At 35.1% G+C, this 27,438-nt stretch overlaps 1 protein-coding gene across 1 annotated transcript in view; it reads right to left on the reverse strand.

The window, feature by feature from the left end:
* Window positions 1-1,992: 1,992 nt before the first annotated feature.
* LOC138696024 (rhodopsin) overlaps window positions 1,993-27,438 on the reverse strand; it is a 35,571-nt gene continuing 10,125 nt past the window's right edge. Inside the window, exons 6-9 of the mRNA XM_069820504.1 lie at window positions 23,251-23,398; window positions 11,507-11,617; window positions 10,484-10,650; window positions 1,993-2,391 (exon numbers count right to left, since the gene is read on the reverse strand). Of these exons, the coding sequence (XP_069676605.1) occupies window positions 2,262-2,391; window positions 10,484-10,650; window positions 11,507-11,617; window positions 23,251-23,398 (556 nt within the window). The 3' untranslated portion in view covers window positions 1,993-2,261. The remainder of the gene's footprint in view (window positions 2,392-10,483; window positions 10,651-11,506; window positions 11,618-23,250; window positions 23,399-27,438) is intronic.

Raw genomic sequence — 27,438 nt, forward strand, 5'->3', positions numbered from 1 at the left:
CAGAAAGTTTCCGAATGCCCACACCACCAAATTTAATTGGGAGAGAGGCTTGAGTCCAACTAGTATCGGTAAAACATATATTTAGGATCATTTCCAAACTGGATCGAAAAAGAGCATGTAGGAAAGATGGAAGAAGCCATAAAGGAGTAGTACGCATAAAGTAAGTCATCTTAGGGATTAGAAAACAATTTTTAAGGAGATAATAAGAAATATGAGGATGTATTAGTTTTAAACAATTGATGAAATATTGCAAAGAAATTAGTTTTTGTTCAGCGATGTGATCGGCAGCTTCCAAAAAGACAGGAGATCCAAGAATTGTTAAAATGGATTTTGACATTAGTAAAATACCCGGAGCAAGTTTTTGAAAAGAAGAAAAAACAGATTGATTAAACTTAGAACAAAAATAAATTTCACATTTATCAGGATTAAGTTCTAACCCTATAGTTGAACCGAATTGAATGATTTTACTAAGATCTTGCAAAACATCTGAAAGAGGCTGTTATCCCTAAGGTAATTTAATCTTATAATCAACAAAATTGGATCAAGTATCCATAAATTAATGTATATTAAAAAAAAGAGTTTTTTAATTCTTCCAATCACCCCAATAAAATATATTAAATACTAAATAAAATTAAACAAACAAAATAAATATAATAATATATATAAACTCTATAGGGTCTTCTCGTCCCATAAGCACGTAAGCAACCATCATCTAAGTAAAAAAGGTACACTTAAGTTAAATCCTAAGTTATTATTCCCGTTATTATTGTATTTTTGTTTACCTTGTCTTTTTCGGCAATCTGTAAATTCAGGAGGTTGTTTTATAATAAACTATATATACACTATATATATATATATATATATATATATATATATATATATATATATACAGAAAATCAATATCCCGACTTTAAAAGAAAACTTACAAATTAAACCAAACCCTTTAACTCTATTCAATATAGAATATAATCTAAATTTAACAGAAGAAATACCGGTACTGAAATCAGAAGTAAACACTGAAATACTAAAACAATTGTCTTTAGAGACAATTAATATTAGGTACCCTCCACAAAACTGGCTTCATTTATACACTGACGGATCCTTGATCTCCAGAGAACAAGGTGCCGGTGCAGGTGCAGGTGTTACGTGCTGCCTCTTCTCACTTTATAGGTATGGAACAACAAGTTTTGATGGAGAAATCATTGCAATAAGTGAAAGTCTCAGGAATCTTCTATGCCACATCAATAAATTTAAGAATGCGGCTATATTGTCAGACTCCAAAGCAACTATTCTATCAATAGTCTCTAAACAGACACCTTCATCTCAAACAGCAGAAATAACTAAAATGCTCTCAATTAATATCACTCAATAAAAGAATTGTATTCCAATGGATACCATCCCATTGTGGAATCCTGGGAAACGAGAATGCGGATGCTTTAGCAAAGAAGGGCAGCACTGCTACTTACAGACCTGTTACTAAATCTACGTATTACTCTGTGAAAAGATTTATTAAATCTACATACTTAGACTTCAACAAACAAAATTTGATAACACAATCTCAAGGGAAAAAATGGAACTCTCTGCATCATAATCCACAGTTAATTCCCGATTTACCACGAAAATCGTCTGTAGCTGCATTTAGATTGGCAACAGGCCATGATTGTTTGGCCAAACACCTGCATAGAATTGGAATATATCAGTCCCCTAACTGCCCATTGTGCAACTCAAACCAAGAAATGGATTCGGAACACCTCAAAATCTGTGCTTCAGTGGCTGGTCATGATAATATCTTTGAAAAATATTGGAGTGCAAGAGGTCAAATGACTTTATTGTCAAATGCCTGGCATTAGAAAACAACAACATATATACACTCCAGGTAGCACCTGAGATTCAACCTGAAAGATATGCCCACACTCAAGTACTGAACTACTAGATCTTTCCCAAAGAACAGAAGTAAATTGCAGGAAAAGTGGAGAATTAATAAAAACTAGCTCACATGCTGGGTTCATTTATTGCATCGATCATACAAAAAAAGTCTACACAATTGCCATTGCCACACTGCGGCGAAGGTTCTACATTCATATACACGTTCTATCACAGGGAAGTACTCTGTACAGATGAAGAAGAAGTGGTCCACTTCCACTTGCATGTGGCCTGTCAGGCTGTGCAGATTACAGATTGTTTGTTCCCAGCGTTGCAGTTGGCAGGCACTGCTCGCCGGGCTGAGAGATTTTCTCCTGCTGAAGGACCGGCATACACATTTATGCTGCCGGTGTCTTCTCCTCGCTGACGGTGGTGACGCCAGATGCCACAGAAGCAGTGTCATCGTCACTACTGGTACATGCCAAGCTCGGGAACTTCTTCGTCAGAGCTGCACGGTACTTGGGATGGCTGCAGGGAACCAAAGCACAGCATGTAAGAGGCAAAGAACCTGCTGGGTCCCTTATTAAATTGTTTATCACAAGTTTTCTTAATACAAAATTAATAACTAAATTACAATTTATTGACTAGTTCCACTAAGAGAGTTTCTGTCCTACCGTAGGTTATACCATGCTCTTACACTCAGTAACTCTTAAGACTTTCCTGTGCACAAGGTGATCATAGAACAACTTCTCCATAACATTTTCGTAAGTAGTTTCAAAATTAATACCAAACAGTTCTATGCAAAAGATTTTTTAAATCACTATAATATACTAAAATTATTTTCAGACAATATAAATACACTGCCTCGCAACAGCAATTGCATACCAGCTACCGAGTTAATCGTCGAATATAAAAAGTTGTAGCCATCAATGTCAATATATATGCATACTACACATGTTTATCGTAGTTATTGATTTTAACATGTTTTATGTACAAGTAAATGTAAGAAAACTATATACTATGACCTTAATAATAACAATTAATTAACAAATGCACAATTACAAACAAGCAAAATTCAAACCAATAAGGATCAATGGTTAAGAAACATTAAATTACGGTTTATTTAACGACGTTCGCAACTGCAGACGTTATATCAAAACCGCTGGTGTGCCGGAATTTTGTTCCACAGGACAGTAAATCTACTGACATGAGCCTGTCGCATTTAAACACACTTAAATGCCATCAACCTGGACAGGGATCAAACCCGCAACCTCGAGTACAAAAGGCCAGCGCCATACCGACTACGCTACCCAGGCCAACTAGGTTCAATTGTCTATCTAATACATATAAGATATCACCATTTAATACGAGAAAAATTCGTTCCTGCACCGGGAATCGAACCCGGAACCTCTTAGCTCTACGTGCTGAGTGCTCTTTCCACGATCCACGGTGCCAGCCGAACTCCTCTCGTAATGTTTTACGGCCTTACTACCTGCATTTTAGACAATGTAAGTCATACATGCAGGAGCGCATATTTAAATGACTTTATGGCCATATTCAACATCAGTTTGTGACAACTTCTAACAGTTAATACATCACATATTCATTATATATGAGGTCTCGCCTACCTCATTGAATATTACACGACTACTATGAAGTAGCCAATGTGTATTATCACCATTTAATACGAGAAAAATTCGTTCCGGCACCAGGAATCGAACCCGGGACCTCTCAGCTTTACGCGCTGAGTGCTCTTTCCAACTGAGCTATGCCAGGTCACGATCCACGGTGCGAGGTAGGCGAGACCTCATATATAATGAATATGTGATGTACATATAAGATAATTTATTTTAACTTTTAACATCTTTTATGATAAATATTTTAACTTTACTTGTTTATTAGTAATGTGTTCAATCAAAGATATAATATGGACCTGATGATGCTAATACTGTATAGCGAAAACGTTTGCCCAAAAAAATATGTACTACATTAAGGTGCAATGAAAAAGCATTCACCTACTGATAAGTAAGATTGAGATATTTATTAAGAAATTTTGTTTTAACAACACTTATCTGAACAGAAAAATGACTAAAAATAATAAGAAATTTTGTCTATGAGAAGTTCATTTTTTTAAAATGAGGTGACCATTCGCTAATGTCATCTGCTTTAACTACTCGTACTATACCTTTCTTTTACTAACAGTTGATTATCTTGCAAGATAACTATTAATAAGCTCTTGTCGAAACCTCTCCTCCGTATGCACATACAGTACTCCACAGCAGATAGACTAATACAGAAAATTGGAGAGAGTAGTTGGGTTGCCATCTTCCATCAATGTGTACTCTGTCACTTAGTATGCAACATGACTTTGTGCTTCTCCAGCTGAATGAGCACTATGGAGGGTCGTATGGCTGGGAGCTATTCAATTTTTCGACATTCTTTTATTCAAGCTTATAGTTAATTGAGCAACTGATTTTTTGTATTCTGCTGTGAAGCTCTAATGATGAGTGCAGTTTGAGGTAAAGCTTCGACATAACACATTAACACTGCCCTTTTTTAGCGTAATCCACAAAAACATTAAAGAGTTTTCGCACCCTCGGTGCCTGCTAAACACCTAACGCTATGTTGACGTCAATAGTGACATATGTGATGGCATATGAAGAGTCCACTGCAAGAATGATGGATGTCACTTTCTTGTCGAAAATGAACCAAGACTGTCAATGCATAGCTTAAGATATACAGGATGTACATACAGAGTTATATGGCATTAGCACTGATAGTCATTGTCCAGTAATGATCGGAAAATCACAGTTAAGCTTTGAGCACTAAGCATTTCAAACTTTCAATTGCTTCTCCTGAAAAATGTATTCCAAATGACATTCATCATTCTTGCAGTGGACTCTTCATATGTTAATGTTCGCAAAACTTCGGAAAGTATCAAAAAGGGATTGGTATACGTATTCCTTTAATGTGGCTCTTGTTGTTTCTATTATACAATATTTCCCACTCCGTTAACATTTATCATGTCGTAGCTTCTCTGATAGTCAATCAATCGCGCTGTAATCTTTTTAATTGATAGCTTAATGTCTAAAAAAAGGCATAAAAAATTCGAAATGGAAGTCTTTCTTGAAAAATGAGAAAAAAATACTAACTTCGATGTGATCTTTTCAGAATAGACATTTACACTTTCAAAAGTTGGTAAGCTGCAAACTTTTTTATTTTTCATGTTAGACGAGGAGTCAAAGTGAGAAAAATGTTGAGAAAGAATGAAAATTATTTTTAAAAGTGGTCACTACTCAAATCTTTATTGGTTTCCGAGTTACGATAAGTTAAACAAAGGAGTGTTTTTGTTTGACAGAGTATTCACGACTCAACCTTTTTCTGTTGCAATTCCAACGAAAAATTCTTCCCTGAACCTTCTTGTATGTTGGCCTGAATAATTTATTCATTTGAGCTGTTCTAAGTAGTAAATCTCAAACGAGATGCCATGTTTTAACACTGATTAGGCCTATGGTAAACCCACATTATCTGGCTAGAAATAGCGGGTCAGCTATTGAAATAACGTGAGGTGAATGGTTCTGATTGGCTCCTTCATTAATGACGTCAACATAGCATTAAGTATTTAGCATACAGTGAGGGTGCGAAATCTCTCTATTTAATGGATGCTAATTGCTAACTGGACATTGTGCAGTGAAAAATCATCTATACAACAAGAACTTATTCAATTGTTATGGAAGGAGAACATTATTGCTGATTGACTTTATAACTTCTTTACTGTGTAACATTATAAGTGTTAGTGTGTATCAAACAATGAAGAATGTTACTGGTCAAGCTAAAAGTTTCTAATATTAAATATAATCTCCATTTACACATCACCTAGATGTGTAAAAAAAAAAAAAACTTGTCGAAACTAAAATTTAAAGGACATTGAATAAATGAAAACATAAACACTGCACAGGTGTAAGAAAATCTGTGAAATAATTGCTGTGGAAAAGGTGCAAGCAAAGTAATAATCAAATTGGGTAGAAAATGTTCTAAAACAAATTTTAGGTACACCTTCAACATTTGTGGGAGAGAGGGGTAGAAGGATTGGCACTAGACAGTGGCGGTTCGTGCCTAAAATAACAAAAGTGTTCACTATTTTTATGATATTACATAGTTTTCCAACAATTTAAACAATACGGTATCTCATTTCCGAAAAATTAAAAATACTACAGTTCTTTAAAGTAGATAATTTCCTTAAAATGAGCCTGATGATGATGATGATGATGAGGATGACGAGGTGATGATGAGGACGACGACGACGATGATGAGGACGACAACGACGATGATGATGATGACGACGATGATGATGATGATGATGATGAGCATGATGAGGTGATGATGAGGACAACGACGACGACGATTATGATGATGATGATGATGAGGTGTTGAGGACGACGACGATGATGATGATGAGGATAATGAGGTGATGATGACGACAAAGAAGACGACGATGATGATGATGTGATGATGAGAACGACGACGATGATGATGATGATGATGAGCATGATGAGGTGATGATGACGACGACGACGATGATGATGATGATGATAATGATGAAGTGTTGAGGACGACGACGACAAAGACGACGACGATGATGATGATGAGGATAATGAGGTGATGATGAGGACGACAACGACGACGATGATGATGATGATGAGGACGACGACAATGATGATGATGAGGTGATGATGAGGACGACGACAACGACGACGATGAGGATGATGAGATGACGATGACGACAACGACGACGATGATGATGAGGTGATGATGAGGACGACGACGACGATAATGATGATGATGATGATGAGGACGACAACGACGACGATGATGATGATGAGGACGACGACGATTATGATGAGGTGATGATGGCGACAACGACGATGATGATGAAGAAGATGATGAGGTGATGACGAGGACGACGACGATGATGATGATAATGATGAGGTGATGATGAGGACGACAACGACGACGACGATGATGATGATGACGATGATGATGATGACAACGACGACGATGATGATAATGAGGTGATGATGACGACGATGATGAGGTGATGATGAGGACGACGACGATGATGATTATGATGAGATGATGATGATAACGACGATGATGATGATAATGATGAGGACGACAACGACGACAATGATGATGAGGATGATGAGGTGATGATGAGGACGACGACGACGATGATGATGATGTGATGATGACGATGACGATGACGATGATGATGATGAGGTGATGATGACGACGACAATGATGAGGATGATGAGGTGATGATGAAGACGACGACAACGACGATAATGATGATGATCAATTATCTTTGAAAGAATATAGCGATATTTCCTTACATTATCAATCTGTCTTTCAATATTCTGCCTGAAAGCCGAGCTAAGCTGTGCCTAATTTCTCTTCTTCCAAGGACTGATAAATCTAGGCAAGTATTCTTATGAGCAATAGATTTCTCATGCTTCTTAATTTTCTATGTCAAATGGCTTAAATCTGATACATCAGTGCATGTCCAGCTCGTATCTTTACCCTTAGCAATTAGCAGGCACGGGAAAAAGAAATTTATTTGTAGATTCACAACTGCAAATCCAGCTGTTTCTTTCATATTTATTCACATCGAAAGTCCTTCAGAATGTCTTACCTAGGCTTGTTTGTGCTTGCTTTAAATCGAGTTGAAGTAACGGCCTTCCAAGCTTCTTTATTTTTTTCACTTGTCGTGAGTGCATATTACGGTGGCCCTTATTTTTCAACTTTCTAAAAGTTTTGCTTCCCACCCCTTTATTTTGTTCCAATCAACAAAACAACGATTTGTGCAAATTTTCAGTTCAATCGGACAATTTCTAGCCGACCCTCATTGACCATGAAGTTTTGAAATTTTAGTCCAGAAAACAATTTTTCCAATATTATTAGATAAACCTATATTATTATTATTATTATTATTATTATTATTATTATTATTATTATTATTATTATTATTATTATTATTATTATTCATTTTTGTGCTTTATTCACTTATTTTGTAACTAAACATGAACTTGTCTTTGATGAATGATTTTTCAATTATTGTTTCAAAATTGCCTGTGCTGACCTGCTGACTGCTAGTGTAAAGTGACTTTCAAGATTTTTTTTTTCCTAGAGTTGTAAAATGACATCAACCTATTTATGTAGTTCGTCACACAATTTAAGAAAAGATTTTTATGTCTTTCTTGTTGGCTACATCTGCAATCAAATCGTCGGAGCCAAACTACTTTCGAACCGACAAGTTTTAAGACTTTTCTTCTACAATGTAAGAGTTGTAAATCTTACAACAAAGGAAGGTGCGGCACTGATGATTCAAGAAGTTTCCATTTGTTGGCGAAAAGCACGAATCCCTACTAGAAGAACTGACCACTGCGTTGATAAGTTATTCAAACCCTATGATGAATGGAAGGGTTTACAGAAAAGAGTTGAGTAGAACTGCAGGCAAGGAAAAAAGAAAAGGAGAAGATATTTGTTTATGGAAATTATGGACGATCTCTTTGGCGAAGCTGATTCAGATGCTTTGGGACAGATAAAAATGAAGAGGATAAGAATTTTTTAATGCTTCAGCGCCAAAAAGGATGACCAGGCTGTATGGTTTTTGTAGATCTAAAACTAAAACACAAGGAAGAAAAAGCACTGAAGCGCAATCCAAAGGAAACTGCCAGGAAAGAAAGGACTCATGAAGAAATGTAACAAAATTTTACTACTCATCAGCTTGCTACATCACAAACTGATGATTCAACATTAAGCAGCCAAAGTAGTGATGTGGTGACGACAGTGAAAGAGCAACAACTGCAGCAGCAGGAGTAGTTCCAGCAACTAGAGGTACATTGCAGTTTTTTACTCCTCGTCTCTCTGAAGATTTTGATAGATGCAAAATCAGTGATAGAAATGGGATTTACTTATGAGGAAGCTTTCAGGCGTGATACTGAAAACCTGGTAATAAATCACCCTTCTTTTCAACACGTTAGAAACAATTTGGAGAAGCAAGGCACACATAAATTATTTTTCTTGATCGAGTGTATGTTCGAGCCTAGTTTTTGTCATCAGAAGCATTTAAAGCACCTTATCATGATTTCCTATTCATGAGTAAACTGATAAATTACCTATTGATCCAGAAATCAGTAAGGCTGCCGCAAATAAATTTTCCAACCATCTCTGGTATTTAGTTCCCGAAACTGTGGCTCTATTCCTATTTGATCACTATGTTCCAACAGCGGTTAAAGCAAATATGACTCAAGTTATTCTGGAAGTGGACGAAGGTGAAGAAGAGAAAGAAGAAGAAAATCTACTGAAGAGATACATTCTGCACCAAAATAATTTTTCTTGGTTTACAAATATTGAGTTTTCGTCTTTTGTAACTCCTGGTACTAAAATTTTCTTCACGAGATTTTCTATCAGCACCAATTTCCTCGACAAAGACTCTTCAACTTGAAAGGATGATCCTGTTTACAAAAGTGGAATTGAAAAAATTGAGAAGATAGTTGTTGTGGATGACGTTGCAGAAAGAGAAGTCAAACTATTCAGAGTTACAATAACATTCTCACAAAAGATGAAACTGAGAAACAATTTGTTTTACAGAACTTTACGAGACACCGTAAAAAATACCCAACTGCCACTAAATCCTCTCTTAAAAAAAAAAAGTAATGTTCAATGTTCGTTCCTTCAGATAATGTTTTGATTATATAGAAATCAGAGTAATAAAATGTGTTTCTCTTGTATAAATTGTGAGCATTACTAAAAAAACCTAATATTTCTTAAAATTTTCATCTCATTTCAGGAATTTTTCGAATTAACTTTTGGGAAATTTCATTCAGAATATTTTAAAACAGTTGCTGGGCTTTCCAGGATGTCCACATAAATTTCTCTAAGAAGAAAAAAAGGAAATGGTCGAGATAGGGAAGAACATACTGCTTTTGTATGGAATTAATCGTTCCGTATACTATGTTACAACTTCAAAGTGTTTGAGGGTCGCCAAGCAGTTGTCCGATTGAGCTGAAAATTTGCACAGATTATTTTTTTGTTGATTGGAACAAAATAAGAGGGTGGGAGCAGCACAATTTTAACTTTAGGAAAATTACCTATAGCTAAGGGCCACCCTAGTGCATATATATGTATTAGGTTACAGTTTCTTGGTTTCACTTCATTTAGACTGCAGTAAACTAATAACAATATTGAGACAAATATAACTAAATATGATACTTTACGTTACTGGTATTTCATCATTTTAAAAGCTCGATATATTTTGTATCAGATAACAATTCTTTATGTCATAATGGAATCTAAGCAAGACAGAGAAATATTTCCATCACCAAATAACTGTATCATGCACCAGGCACCTTAACCCCAGAAAAAGAAAATCGTATATTCACTTCTTACAGAACTGATTTAGTCTCAGAGCCATTTGGATGTAGCGAATGTACCTTCCCTGGGATAGTACGAGCATCCAGGCATAATCAGTAGCTTTACCAATTAAGCTACGGTAACACAGAACTGTGGAGCGATAAACATTATGATCTCATTCAAAATCATAAAACTATATTTTCACCTGATTCCGTAGACAATAGGGTTGTAAACTGCGTTAGCCTTGGCAAACAGAGAGCACCAGATGGTGGCCAGAGGGCTGATCTTGGCGCCCTCAAAGATGCCTGTGTAGTTGGTGACCAAGTAGGGAGTCCATGCGAAGAACCACAGAGAGATCGTCATCAGAGCAACCTGGCGTGCAATGCAAGAATTTATAGGCCTATTCTTTATTCATAATAATAATAATAATAATAATAATAATAATAATAATAATAATAATAATAATAATAATAATAATAATAATAATAATAATAAAATCCTTGGTGCTACCGTTACAGCTGGTTTTCATAACCAGATTTTGCTACCTATTGCAGCTCCCCAAGTGCATCACAATGCTGGGTGGACACCGATCCTATACACTGGCTGAAATTTCATGAGAAAATTTCTTCCCCCATAAGGACTTGAAATTCATAACATTAATTTATTTATTCAAAACACAGCTGTTTAAATCTTTTCTAGAAAGTAAAATAATTGATTGGTAATGAAAAACTCGAATTCCAAGAAAAACAGTTACTTTTAATTTGTTATTCTCAAATAGGCTTATTTTCACCACATAACACAACACAAATATTTGAAATGAAAATGCTATCTCGTGAATTTACAGAATAAGATTAGGCGAAAAACAAAACTGACCAATGAAAAACTTTATAAATAGTAAAAAAATTTGAAATGACTCTATTAGGTGAAAGTGTGAAATACTAGAATAATTAATAGTTTCTGCCCTTCATTAAGATATCTTATCGAAGATATCTCAAACAAATCATCAGATACAAGAAAATAATGATGATGAATTATGATCCTGATGATGACAATAATGATTGATACTGGTATGATGATACTGACGACGATTATGAAGATTATTATGATGATCATGATAAGAGGAATATGATGACGATGATGCTATGTTGCTGTTGTTATTGCTGGTGATGCTGATTGTGATTTATTTAACTGATAGTTGTGCCAAGTAGGGTCAGATGTTTTCCCTCACCTTAGCCAGCTTACACTCAGCACTGGTGTTTGCTTGATCAGCAGACCTGAGTGATGCCACATTCATTTTCTTAGCCTGCTCCCTCATCTGCTTCTCGTGGGCTGCGACGGCCTGTAGAAAAATATATTCATATTTCATTGTTTGTTTAAAAAAAAAGCACTTCGAGTTCTTTTCTGAAGAAACCAAAAATGTTCTAAAATAATTACCTCTAAGAACGTTTCAATGCAGTTGAACTTACGACCGAAATATTTTACAATATGAAGGCTTCTGATACCTTGACGAACCACTACAACTTTCGTCAGTAATTCTGATTATTTATAGTCCTCGGAATATGTATGCTTTCGCGTGTTAAATATTATATACAGTATTTTGTAGACTAGTTTCAGCCTGTTGTGGGCTATCCTCAGAACTGGTTGGTCCTGGTCTTTGCGCCTTTTGTTTGCGTTTCCTGTGGGGGTGTGTTTGTGTATGTAATGTGGAGTCAAAAAGTGTGTGTGTTCTGAAATTGAGTTGTGTGTTGAGAATTTCATGTGGATGTGTTTTTGTGTGCCTGTATATTTCGTATTGTTCCAGCGTGTTTAGTTTCTGGTTTTTCAGTTGAATATGTAGAATTTACATGTCTGTGTTTATGTTGCTGTAGGTGTGGTTGGCATTTGTGATCTGTTCTGCGTATGTGGAAGTGTTTTGTAATTTTGTTATGGCTGTGATGTGTTCTTTGTAACGTGTTTGAAATGATCTGCCTGTCTGTTCTATGTAGAAGTTGTTGCAGGTGTTGCATTTGAGTTTGTATACGCCTGCGTGGTTGTATTTGTTTGTTTGTGTGTTGAGATGCTTTCGTAGAGTATTTTTTGTTCTATATGCAATGTTGTAATTTAATTTCTTGAATGAGGTTGCAATCTTGTATGTGTTTTTGTTTTCGTATGTTAGTGTGATGTATTTTTTGTGTTCTTGTGTTTGTGTTGTATTCCTATTTTTTTTTGTAATTATGTTTTGTCTTTCTTATTATGTTATCTATTATGTTGGGGTTGTATCCGTTTTCTTGTACTATGTATTTGATTGTGTTTAGCTCTTCTTTGTAGTCTTGTTGGCTCATTGGTATGTTGAGTAGTATGTGTACCATTGTTTGGAGAGTAGTCTGTGTACCATTGTTCAAAATGCAGCTTGTTTGTGTTGTGTTAGGTGATTGGATGTGTTGTGTATGTGTGTTGTTGTTGTAGGTTTTCTGTAGATTTTGAATGTGTGTTTGTTGTCAACTTTTGTTATTGTGATGTCTAGGAAATTTATGGATTTGTTTTCAATTTCTAATGTGTAGTGTAGCTTTAGGTGTATTTTGTTTATGTGTTGATGTAGGTTTTGAATCTGTCTTTTGTTTCCTTGTACAGTATTAGTATGTCGTCTACGTATCTGTGCCAACATATGATGATGTCTGCGTATTTGTTGTTGTCTTTGTTTAGTATGTATGTCTGTTCTATGCTGTGTAGGAATATTTCTGCTAGTATGCTGGAAATGGGTGATTCCATGAGTAAGCCTTCGGTTTGAGTGTAATATTTGTTATTGTATGTGAAGTAGTTTTGTTGTGTGATGGTGTCCGTAATGTGGATGATTTGTTAAAAGTTGTGTAATCAAGATGTATATTTATAGTGTTAGTAGCAAGGTTCGACATTTGTTCTTGAGTCAGCTTCTTCCTGATACTTGCCAGGACAAGCCATAGTAAAGTTGCATAATAAAATCGTTAATATCGAAATCATAATTAGTACAATAGGCCTATTAGCATGAAACATAAAAAGAATAATCTTGATCACAGCAATTCTTAAAAATGTTATCATTCACACAGATATTCTTGGCATATTATTTTATGAAGTTGTAATAATAGACCCTCCTAAGCTACTGTGCAGAAATCTTTGCTTTATTCTGCCCTTAAGGGGGAGATATACAGGTTTAAGCACTAAAAAATTAGGAAAATTCAATATTTTTTTCCTCAGCAACTAATAATTCTTCCATCTTGAAATTTGAAATGTTCAGTATTCACTGCTTCTGCAATTATAGACTATTTTCAGATATACTAAAAGTTTTACCTTTGTGAGTAAGTTTATTATCATAACAAAGAAGTGGCCATTTTTGTGCACTGATGTGCCGTTTTTATGATAATGTCCACAAATATGAATATTTCTGAGTCATTCTTTTTTCTATTTATTCCTGAATGTCAAATGAACAATATGAACTACAATTTTTGAAAAGTCTACAATAGAAGTTTTTTTTTTAAATTTCTTATAAGTTAAATTTTTAATGCTTGTTAGGTAAAAAAATTGTTTAAAAATAAACTATAAATGTTACAACAATAATTGTAATTCATCTTGTTCACAAGTATAAAAATTTTACTGCGATATCTTAAAAACTTACCGAGTTATCACAAAACTGGTTTTGAAAAATACAAGTTACGGGAAATGAGCGGTAAACATTCCTACCATAATATGTGTGTAGAGTTAAATAAGCACACGCTCGCACATTTATGGTCATATCTACGAAAATATTGTACATATTGTAAAAATTCCTTCACTGACAAAGATAAATGTCCAATCTTTCTATAAAAAAATTGAAAAATTACTTTTTTTGACCATCAGATCTGTAAGTTATATCCTTCCTTAATTTCTCTATTGTTAGAGGATTATGCGAGACTTTTTAGACTAATTTTCTAATTCAGTATGAAAAGGATCAAATTTCCCCTTTATGACCACAAATATTTTTATTTGATGATTTAACAAGTCTGTACCAACAGCGAGGCTGTATAGCATTAGTAGAATTGATGATAATGAGATAGCATTTGGAAATAATTCTGAGGATTCGTCTTCAACAGAAGCATTTCTCCTCAAAATATATGATTGGTTCTCAGCCAATAAATTAGTACCTTAAATTTTAATAAAATTTACATAATCCAATTTAAATCCTGTCCAAATTCATCCTCGAAAATTTTAAGCGCAATAATTAACAACAAATCCCTAATAGAAACAACAACAATCAAATTTCTTGGCTTAAAAATCGATAATGTCTTAAATTGGAAAAATCATAATTAAAGAAATTACCCCCAAACTAAATTCACCATGTTTTGGTATTAGATGTATGCAAGAGATAGTAAGTATCAATATCTTAAAAAAACAATATACTTTGCATACTTCCACTCGGTAATGAGTTTTGAAATAATATTCTGAGGAAATTCTACAGACAGTAACAGTATATTTTTACTACAAAAAAGAGTAATTAGAATAATAGTAGGTGCCAAATTTATGGAATCGTGCAAGACCATTTTCAAAAAACTACAAATAGTGCCCATGGCTTGTTCAGTATATTTTTCATTAATAAACTTTCTCTATGTAATAATGATAACTTTGTAACTAATCCAACAGTTCATAGCATAAATACTCGTCAAAAGAATTACTTTCATATTTCATTGACAAATCTATCATGCTATCCAAAAGCAGTGCATTATATGGCAGTAAAAATTTTAATAGCCTCCTATGAATATAACAAATCAAAGGCAAGACATAAGATTATTTAGGGCCAAATTAAAGAAGTATCTAATTTCTCACGACTTCTATTCTGTAGGTGAAGTTATGGTATTTAGCAACACTGCATGAATATTTCTGTCTTATATTTCAATTCAACTAGACTGTAACTATGAATTAAAACTTTATAGTAGTATTAAGATTTTTTTACATGTTCCATATTCTAGCTGTGAAGCAATGTACGAATACCATGTAATGTAAATAAATATAATACAAAACAATACAGAGAAAACCCAACAAGCCAATCAGCCCATGCGGGCTTTGAACCATGCCAGAGTGCAACTTGCTAAGTCATGGTCATAAGTAAGGAGCGGATTTCTATGTAATTAAATATTATTTTTGAGTGTGATAAAACACAATTAACAAAGTTAAAAATTCCGAACATGAAGTTTAAAGTTTAAAACCCGAATTTTATTTCACATAAAAACACATATTTTCACAAAAAAAATTATGTAAATACATATTTTCAGGAAATCTATTATAAACACATAAGTCTTGGAGTTTTTTTACTTAAATATTTTTTACAAGAACTTTTAAACATTTCAAAACTAAATCAATTATGTCACTCAGAAGTACGTTATCTTTTGAAGAATTCTTGGTTGCTTCGTGTTTCTAAGTGCTGTGTGATGTATCCGTGATCCATTTTTGTAATAGTATCGCCCCAAGTTCTGATAACTGCTAGGCAGCATATCAGTGTTATTATTAGAGAATAAATTAACATGGACAAGGAGAAGAGATCTTGAAAGACATAATTAGGAATGTTTATTGTTGCTGAAGATGATTTCATTCCACGCTTTGTTTGTGAAACACAACAGATAAGAGCTCGGATATGAATATTATTTAATTTAAACAAATCTCTCACCTCTTGCTCATGTCCATCAAGTAAGGCACTACGTCTTGTGATTCTCTATTATCGGGCTTGGTCAATCGATATCCTTCAAGATATACTGAAAGATGGTTATTTAAAAAACGATTTGGCTTTCCTTTTAGCAAATCTAAGCTTTTTGTGTGACACCACAAAAAAACTCGAAACAATCAAAAACCTGTTGTCTGAAACAGGGAGGTGCATGCCGTGAAAATTAAACTAGACTCGCTACCAGGTTCAGAAGCACAATTACTAAGGGACAAATTCCAGAATGTGTTTGGGAAAAACAGTGGATATAAAAAAATATGTAAAGTTGCTCAAGTATTGGAGAATGTGCCTGTAGGTGAAATTAACAGTGTATGTGTTTGTGACATTTCTCTCTTTAAATGTGCACATCTGACATCCTGTGATGTGGAAAGATCGTTTTCACAGTATAAGTCGTTGTTCAGAGATAATCGGCATGCATTTGTGATGGAGAATTTGGAGATGATCTTTGTTGTTCACTGCAATTCTGGAGCAATTACTAGCACTCAAGTGTGTTTGGTGAGTACCTAGTAACATTTTTTTTTCCAAGCTAAGTAAGGTATTTTTGTCGTTTAAAACAAATATTTTTTTATTTTTAGCAAATATTTTCGTACTTTTTAGCACATAAAAATAAATATATTTAAATTTTTTAGCACCTAAAAATCCGCTCCCTAGTCATGTCTTCTTCTGGTTGGGATTTTAGTCGAATATAGACTCAGTGTTTCTAAAACTTCTCCCTAATTTTTTACACTCTCTCTATGTGCAGCACAAAACCTCAGCATTTTGTGGAAAAGCCCTTTTAATTCTGACATAAATTCTGTTCTAATATATGAATCAACAAAAACAAAACGAAATTATGTATTCATTTGCCATCATTAATCAATTAATCATTAATCAATAGGTACGGCACATAATATCTGAATGTAAACTGCAGTGCATTTTTAGTTGGAAACTCTTGGAAAAGAGACACTGTTAAAGTTTAGACACCTGTATCTTAGACTTCTACAGTGTTTGGAATGTGAGAAGATTCTGTATTTGCAACCATGTGTTAAGCTTTAAATTCTTCGACATATTGGAACTTCTCACAGGTCCCATCTTCAAGGTTTTGAGCAATACGACCATGAAGACGGAATTCAACCACCAGCATAATCAAAATGGTAGCGAGTTGGACTCGTGATCCGAACCTGCACTTGAGATGGGTTCGAATCTCGCTTAGGTTGATTGCTTTATTGTTTTTTTCCCCTCGAGATTTTCTCTAACTGTAAGCGAATATCAAGTAATCCCTTGAATTCATCCCCAAATACCATCTCGCTATCACCAATTCCATCGACAGTAGATAACCTCGCAGTTGATACAGCATCATTGAATAACTGATGGAAAAAGGTTAAACTTATGTACATATTTCCGAAATGTTGGCGCAATTAAGTTTCAGCACACGATTCATTTATTCATTCATATGTAGCACTATAGCCCATAAAGCAGTCTTGCGATGGTGACTAATATTTGCGGGCGAGAGCTATTTTCTGCCCGCAGTGCGCGCGCGGAGCTCTTTTACCTGTAAACATTGCTAAAGGATGTACAGATATTAGAACACAGCGCATCATGATGGAACAGAAGCGCTCATGCAATAAAGTTTCAAGGAAGAGTGGAAGATACAATATTTATGCTTCTAACATGGTGATGAAGTCCAGTGTTTGTGTAAAAAAAATATCACTTGCAAAAAAAAGCAACATAAAACGGCATTATGAGGCGCAACATTAAAAAAATATATAGGCATTATTCAGGAGAAGAGAGAAATAAATTGATTTCGGAATTGATATCGAAGATAAATTAATTTACATTTGGGTCAGTAGACTGTATCTAGATTCCTTTTATTTCTTTATTTTAAATGTATTGTTGATGTTTTATTTGTTGCTTGTTTCTGGATATTTACTTTTATTAGACTATGTGTTTCTTTAATTTATAAATAATATTTTATCTTTGATTGCCCTTTAACTTATACTATTACTAAGCTCAAAAAGCCAATTCACTTTTATTCCAATAAATATTTTCAAGATTTTGAACAAATATGAACTAAACATTTTGAAAACTTTGATGCAAGGAGCTTTTTTTAGTAACGTCAACATAAAATATACTTAAAAATATAATTTCAAAACTATTAGACCTAATTGCACCAAATTTTGTACAGATATTATTATAGATATGTTTATATAGTTTAAATTTCACAAATTTTTGGCTGAAAAGTGTGGAAGTTTTAAAAGTCATACATATCCCCTTAAATGATTGACCCCAAAAATTACGATGGCTCTCAATATCTTAATTTAATCAATTTGTTTTTTTGTGTTACGTGCATCTCACAAATCACTCTAAGAAAACTCATTACATAATCACGACTGGAGAGTAGGGACTACATTTTCACAATCATACAATCAATACTGTCATTATTATTTTTCAACAGATACTCAAAAGTACTCAGAGATCACACACGTCGAGCAGGTAGACCCTATTAGTTTCTCCTAACCAATGAAGTGAAGTATTTACATAATAAATAATTGCTTTTAACAAGAAAATGGTTTGCATACAATTAACTTTTCCTATTTCTCTTTTTTGTTCCTGAAACACCTTTCCCATTGCGATTTGTTTATATATTTACATGTATATTAAATAACTGAATAATTAGCCCTATTACATAGCCAGAAACTTAGTAACGCAAGTTATTATAATAATTGCTGCCTTTATTCGCTGGATGTGCATATACATCCCTGTTGTCTACGTTACAGTGGATGCGCTATGCGCCCGTGATCAAGGTCGAGCTCTTCTACCGTGATTGGGAGCTAATATCGTCTCATCCCTGCCATAAAGGGTCTGGGCTTCCCAATCAATTGAAGCCATTCGTCTCTGTCTTGCGCCCGTTGTCTCCATCTCCTACATCCAACTCTCAGCAGATCATCCTCCACGTCCTGAAGCCATCTCAACCTTGGTCGTCCTCTTCTCCTGGGTGTCTGTATAGTGCTCGTTTGGGTAATCTGGTTTCTGGCATATGCTCAAGATGTCCCAGCCATCTGAGCCTGCCTCTCTTAATGAAGGAAACTATGCTCAGCTCTCCTACATTTCCATTAACTCTTTATTGGTTCTATTTCTGAATTTACCATTTTCGAAATGAAGTCCATGTATCTTTCTGAGAACTTTCCTTTCCCAAATAGCTAAAATATTTTCATTATTTGTTGTTAAAAGCCAAGCTTCACTGGCATACATGACTATCGGCCTTATAATGGTTTGGTAAATGATTTTTTTCGCAGATACAGATAGTGAACTAAATTTCAATAGTTTTCCGAACCCAAATAGACACCATCTATTACCTTCCATTATTTTTGTTTTTATTTCTGACGCTATTATTATTTGTTATCGTTGTGCCTAAGTATTTGAAACTTGTACAGTTTTCAAATTCATGTTGATCAATCAATCAATCAACCAATCAATCAATCAATCAATCAATCAATCAATCAATCAATCAATCAATCTTCTTAATGTATCCAGCTGTTTGCTGACAATATAAAGTCCACTATAGTCCACTGTAGTCTATTCAGTGTTGTTTTTCACGAAAAATGAGGGGTATTTTGACGGTGTTCATTATAGATGCCTGTTGCTAGTAGCCAGAATTGGGGTGTAGTCAATATATGCTGCAGGGCTGTGTCTTCTGCAACTGGTACTGATGATTTTAATTTACTTCCTTTGTGGTTTATGGATGGACAGTATATAAGAATATATCAGTCCCCTAACTGCCCACTGTGCAACTCAAACCAAGAAATGGATTCGGAACACATCAAAATCTTTGCTTCAGTGGCTGGCCATGATAATATCTTTGAAAAATATTGGAGTGCAAGAGGGCAAATGACTTTATTGTCAAACGCCTGGCATTAGAAAACAACAACAACATATAAGAATGTGTTCCAGATCATCATCATGATTATTACACCACAGACAAGTAGGATTATCAGAAATGTGAAATCGGTGTAGGTACAATTGAGTGACAATGTGACCTATTCTGGCTCTTGTTAAAAATGTTTGAACATGTCTGGGCAAGTTTTTGTACATTTCCAGGGCATTTGGTTTCTTTTGTACAGACTGTAAAATTTTTCCTTTGTCAGAAGAGAGCCAATTGTTGATCCATAGGTTTGTAAAATGAGACTTTACTGAAGCAAAAGCACTGGTTAGAGATATCACGTGAAGAGGTCTTGGTTGCAAATATGTTGCCTGTTTTGCAATATTATCGATTTTCTCGTTTCCAGGTATACCACAATGACTAGGTATCCATTGAAATGTTATTTCCTTTTGGAGTTCTTTTAGTTTACGTAGTTGTTTCTGAATTGGAATAATTCTATGTGCATATAGGTTTGGTACATATTTAATTATATTAAATATAGCCCCCTTGGAGTCAGTAAGTATGCAAATAGATTTTTCAGAAATTTGAGTACTGGTAACACACTCAAGAGCAGCATCAATAGCTAGCAATTCAGTGTCAAGATTGGAGGAGGATGAACATGGTATGAAATAACTTTCTTGATATTTTGGAATATAATACTCTGCTCCTGATGTCCCATTATTAGGATTTAGAGATCCATCTGTATAAATTTGAAGGCGATCCTTATATGTGCTGCAGAGTAGTTCCATGGCATCAACTTAAGAATATATGGAGGATCATTTTTGGAATGATTTCCTGGAATTTGTATGCTATGTTCTGGAATCACCCATTTCCATGGAGGAATTTCGTTCACAACTGGAGTTTTAGCAATGAGTGGTGTCTGTGATATAGATTGGTATTTCTTCTTTTTTATTTTATAGAAATTACACAGGATACCATCTGACAGTTTGAAGAACATCTGAGATCTGGATGAGGCTTCCAATTTTAAATGTATTTTTAGATCTTTTTATAATATAGGCTATAGTGTCTGGTTGAATATTACATTCAATTTCTAGGGCAACAGTGGATGTGGTATTTGGTACTCCTAGGCATAATCTTAAGGCTAAGTTTTGAAGAACACAGATTTTTTGTAGATGAGTTTCTGATGCTCCTCCCCATATTTCACATCCATAGGTCAATTTTGATTGTATATAAGCATTATAAAACAGACGCATTGTCGTGATATCTGATCCCCATTTCTTATTAGTTATGATCTTCAAGAGATTTAATCATGTCCCTCAAATTCATGTTGATAAAATATAACGTTATCTTGCGTCTCTACCAATCTTCTAGAAGTTTTCATGTATTTAGTTTCATTTTCATTTATTTCCAAATCTAACTTTCTTGCTTCTTCTTCAAATTCTTGTAATGCTCCTGCTAAAGTTGCCTTTGTTCTTGCAATTAAGGCGACATCATCTGCATATGCTAGGTGCTAGGTTAAACGGTTATGAATCATGCCTCCAGGATTTGTTTCGATGGCTCTAATTGCTTTTTCAAGGACTAAATTGAATACAACTGGTGAGAGTGGATCTCCTTGACGTACTCATTATGTACCACAAACTCTATTCCATTAGTTCCTTTCCCATTTTCACTTGACATATAGTATCTTTCCATGTCATTTTTACTAATCTCATCAACTTTTTAGGTATTTTCAGCCAATTCATTGCTTCCAGGGCCTCTTTTCTTATAATGGTGTCATATGCTTGTCTAAAGTCCATATATAAAAGATGTAGATCTATATCATTTTCTAACATTTCTCTAGAATCAGCACACGATTGCAAACCCAAAATCTGTATCTTCTCGTCAAAAGAATTAGCATCCGATTTCCAGCAATGTTATTATTGCAATGTTTGTGATAAAATGACTTTCTTCAAGTATTTTGGTTTTCCCTGCCATTTTCTTTCCAACAGTTCTCCATTATATTGCTTCTTCTTCTTCTTCTTCTTCATCATCAGGTTCTACAACTTCGTCGAAGTTTTGACCTTCTCAATTAATTTACGCCACTCTTTTCTGTTATGAACAAGATTTGGCGAATTCTTTACATTCAGTGTTTTCAAATCGTTGGTTATGTTTTCCTTCCATCTACCTTTTGGTCTTCCTTTTGCTCTTTTAATGATGGGTTCCATTTATATATTTTCTTAACTGTTTTTCCTTCGTCCATACGATTGATATGGCCAAACCATGCCATCCTTTGCGCTTTGATATAGTTTACTATGTGTTGGTTTTGTATTAAAATATTTAACTCTTTATTATTTATAATTCTCCACTCATCGTTTGCATCTTTTATTGGGCCAAATATCTTTCGTAATATTTTCCTTTAAAAAAAAAAGGAGCTTTTACTTAGACAATTCAGTTAGGGTCCAGGTTTCACTTGCATATGTTACAATTGGTCTTATTACTGTTAAATATAGTCTTAATTTTGCTTGTTTGGATGTGTATTGCTTTTGAATAGGTTGAGTTTTGCAAAGTATGCTTTATTTGCCATAACAATTCTATTGTTTATTTCTTCCTCGATATTGTTTTCGTCGTTTACTATTGATCCCAAGTACTTGAAGGATTTTACTCCTTCAAAAATAGTATTATCCATCTGTAAGTTTTCTGGTTCATTATTTTTGGCTGAACATTTTAAAAATTTTGTTTTCTTTGCATTTATGATTAATCCATATTGTGCCGATTCTTCCATTAAAGTTTCCAGCTTTTCAATTAATGCCTTCTTTGATCTTGCTATTAGTAGTATATCGTCTGCATATGCTGTACATTGTACCAATCTTGTGCTTATATTACCTCTAATCTCTAGTTGTTTGATTATCAGGTCCACCACTAGTATGAAAAGGGTTGCAGAAAGCGCATCTCCTTGTTTAACTCCTCTGTTAATTTGAAAACTGTCACTTAGTTTGTTATTTATTTTAACTACCGCTGTCATTATATTGCTTACCATCATATTATTGACACTGAATGAATATTTAGTTTAAAAGTGTGCTTAAATAAATGCTTTGCTTATAATGGTGTCATATGCTTGTCTAAAGCCCATATATAAATGATGTAGATGTATATCATTTTCATAACATTTCTCTAGAATCAGCACACGATTGCAAACCCAAAATCTGTATCTTCTCATCAAAAGAATTAGCATCCGATTTCCGGCAATGTTATTATTGCAATGTTTGTGATAAAATAACTTTCTACAAGGATTTTGGCTTTCCCTGCCATTTTCTTTCCAACAGTTCTCCATTATATTGCTTACCATCATATTATTGACACTGAATGAATGTTTAGTTTAAAAGTGTGCTTAAATAAAGAAATATTCACCTCTAGAGAAGATACCATATATTACCTGTACAATAAACCAATATGAGTAGATGATGGTAGACAGAGGTAGAAAATACACCCAGATGGAGTACACAAGAATATAGCTGCGGCTGCCCCAATCCTTGGTCAAGTAATCGGTTCCACAAGCCGTCATATTGCCCTCGGGAACATACCTGAAACACAAGACCAATTCGTCTTTATTTTCTGTTTGAAAACACTACATATAATTTAAGATTTATTTTCCCACTCTTAACACTGTCCTTACGATTGAAGAAAAGTCTATAAACAAAAACAAAATGAAATTGTTGTTAGAGTTATCAAGCTGAATTGCTTTCATTGCTTCATGATCCTCTCATGCTCCCCATTATAATCCAACAATTTAATTACTCTTTTGCTTGTCACTCTTGAGGCTCACACTGGTTGAGGTTTTGACTGATATGTATAGGATATTTCAAAAGTCAGTTCAAATATTAAACCACTATAAATATTATAATATTTGAGATAGGGGGGAAAAAAAAAACATCACAGTGTTGGGCACACAACGGGGTTTACAAAACATTGGGAAGCTGTCCACTGTTCTCTTGTTCAACGTACAGCATTCTGTCTGCGACACCATGCAAAGCATTTTGCAGATAATGTATTAGAATACTGATAATTTCTTGCGAGATGACCTCTTTCAGTTGCAGTGTCAGGAAAACTCGTTCTTTAAGGTAACCTCACAACCAAAAGTCGGCCTGATTGAAATCTGCAGATCGCGGAGGTCACATTGTTGGAAAGTGCCTACTGATGACTTTGGTCGGAAAACGAACCACAATTACGCAATTTTTTTAGTATATTGTTTTACGACGTTTTATCAACATCTTAGGTTATTTAGCATCTGAATGAGATGAAGGTGATTATGCCGGTGAAATGAGTCCAGGGTCCAGCACCGAAAGTTACCTAGCATTTGCTCATATTGGGTTGAGGGAAAGCCCTGGAGAAAACCTCAACCAGGTAACTTGTCCTGACCAGGAATTGAACCTGGACCACCTGGTTTCCTGGTCAGATGTGCTAACTGTAACTCCACAGGTGTGGACAATAATGGAATAAGACAGACTGTTACAGTAAATGGGGAGCGCTACTACAGCATGTTACAGAACTTCGTCATCCCTAGACTGAGGAATCACGATATGGAAAACGTAATCTTCATGCAAGATGGCACTCCACCTCACATCTTTATCCCTGCAAAACAATTAATTACGCAGCTGTTTGGCGATCGTGTCATCAGTAGGCACTTTCCAACAATGTGGCCTCCGCGATCTCCAGATTTCAATCCGGCCACTTTTGTTTGTAGGGTTACCTTAAAGAACGAGTTTTTCTGACACATCCAACAACCCTACTGCAACTGAAAGATGCAATCTCGCAAGAAATTGCCAATATTCCAAGACATTATCTGCAAAATGCTGTGCATGGTGTCGCAGTCAGAATGTGGTACGTTGAACAAGAGAAATGCGGATATCTTCCCAATGTTTTGTAAACCCCGTTGTTTGCCCAACACTGTGATGTTTTTGCTTTTCCTTATCTCAAATATTATAATATTTATAGCAGTTTAATGTTTGAACTGACTTTTGAAATACCCTATACATCTATTATCAGGCAGTAATCTCACTTGACGATATGTGTCAGAGGAAAAACAATTGTTTGTATGCTTCTGAAGTCTGATTAGTGTAATATGTAGCTAGTTGGCGATGTACGCAATGGAGGGGGAAAGGAATTGGCCACCTTACCCCACTATCTCCTAGCCTAGCCTAGTTGCCTAATTAGTAATGCATTGTTGGTGTCACTTATGGGTAGAGTTGCCAACTTTTTTTTGAAGAAAATACGGGAGACTAAGGAATCGACAAAATTTCACATAGAAAATAGACAAATTATTCAGTTCAGTTACTAAAAAACAACCTTACGGTATTCTACACTTTGGCAGCTGCGCTTAGAACAAAACTAGCCAGTTTTTTCAAATTTATAATATTAACACGGTTTGGTTTTAGACTGGTGAACACTAAAATTCATTTCTGGCAAACATTACTTTCTATAAAGACAGCACATTTTAATTCATTTCTTAACAACAAAATTCACCATATAAATAAAAATAATTCATGGCAAAATCAAATGTTTAGAATAAAAATTTTTACATTATCCAAAAATAAGGGAGAAAAATGCTCGAAGAGAAGAATAATACTGCCAGGAGACTGTTAAAAATTAGGAGCAAATACGAGAGATCCTGGGAAATACGGGAGGGTTGGCAATCCTACTTGTGGGATCCAAACCTGTCTTCAGACAGTTGACTGAACAGCAACTCTTGAGACTTTCATAACTCAGCAGGTATTCTTTGTTCAATATGCCTTATTCTCTGTAAATTTTGCTTTGTCATTTCTCCGACAAATTGAATCTATATAAATATTAAATATTCTGCTATATAATTATATAATCATGGACTGTTAACATCCTAATACGTTTCACAATATATTATTATATTATTACGATGTACCGAAATACATATGATATTTCCATGCAGAAATTCTGCGTCATCATATGATGAAGGATAGGTGGAATGGAGAAAAATTTTCTCTGGCACTGGGATTTGAACCTGGGTCTTCAGCTCTACGTGCTGACGCTCTATCCACTGAGCCACACCGGATTCCCATCCCGATATTGGATCGAATCCTCTCAGTTTAAGTTCCACCTCTTAGGTTCCCTCTAGTGGCCAACCCTCATGCACTGCGTCATAGATGTGACAGTGGCACAATGTCCAACACGTTAATGTGCAGAGGTGCACTCATTACGAGTGACTGTGTGGCCGGGATCCGACGAAATGAGCGCCATCTTAAATCACCAGGTGATTATTTTCACATATCATATATTATTACGATGTACCGAAGTAAATATGATATTTCCATGCAGAAATTCTGCGTCATCATATGATGAAGAATGGGTGGAGCAGAGAAAAATTGTGTTGGACATTGTGCCAATGTCACATCTGTGACGCAGTGCATGAGGGTTGGCCACTAGAGGGAACCTAAGAGGTGGTGGAGCTTAAACTGAGAGGATTCAATCCGGCATCGGAATGGGAATCCAGTGTGGCTCAGTGGATAGAGCATCAGCACGTAGAGCTGAATACCTGGGTTCAAATCCCGGTGCTGGAGAGAATTTTTCTCTGCTCCACTTATCCTTCATCATACGTTTCACAATGGCTACTCTTCCTCTTCTTCTTGTTCTTTTATGTATTAACAGTTGTAATTTTATACTTATTTTTCATAGATGAAGGTCAAGATGTCTCCTCCAATTCAAATGCTGTTGACTTCAAGTAATATATTTGTGCCTTGAGTTCCAGTCAATCACGATTTCAGGCTATCATTATTCAGAAGTGAGAGAGATCGAGACAGTGCACAGTGGGCCAGAATTCAAATCTAGCGGGAAAAAATTAAATAAGTATGGAATATAATTTTAAATGACTCTGTTTTACTAAATAATGACTTCTAAGAGCTTATGGAATAATAATAAGCCAGTATGGAATTGTTATCCGTAGTAATGAGCTATGAGTGCGAGTTTGAATAACTATTTTCATGGAGCCTACTAGGTACTTAATTATTGTATATCACTTGTTCTTTTCATGAACTTATAGTTTCCAATATTCTCTAATAGGAGGAGTCATCGTCTGCATCATCGTCCTCCTTATCTTCCTTCCTCTTTCTCTTCCTCCTCCTCCTCTTCCAGCTGCAGCTGGTCTTCGTCCGCTTCATCATCCTTCCTTCTTGTCACACGCACGTCTTCACTTATACTGTAAGTATGGAGTTCCTTCAACATTTGTCGCACTTCAGCGGGAAAGGAATTTTTCTTATTTTCTTAAAACTAATAAATACTTGATATGATAGGATCAGGAGTTACAAGAAGATGATGTCCACACCTGTGGAGTAACGGTCAGCGCGTCTGGCCGCGAAACCAGGTGGCCCGGGTTCGAATCCTGGTCGGGGCAAGTTACCTGGTTGAGGTTTTTTCCGGGGTTTTCCCTCAACCCAATACGAGCAAATGCTGGGTAACTTTCGGTGCTGGACCCCGGACTCATTTCACCAGCATTATCACCTTCATATCATTCAGACGCTAAATAACCTAGATGTTGATACAGCGTCGTAAAATAACCCAATAAAAAAAAAAAAAGAAGATGATTTAAGATATCCTA

The sequence above is a fragment of the Periplaneta americana genome, chromosome 3 (genome assembly GCF_040183065.1).
Source record: "Periplaneta americana isolate PAMFEO1 chromosome 3, P.americana_PAMFEO1_priV1, whole genome shotgun sequence".
Lineage (NCBI taxonomy): Eukaryota > Metazoa > Arthropoda > Insecta > Blattodea > Blattidae > Periplaneta > Periplaneta americana.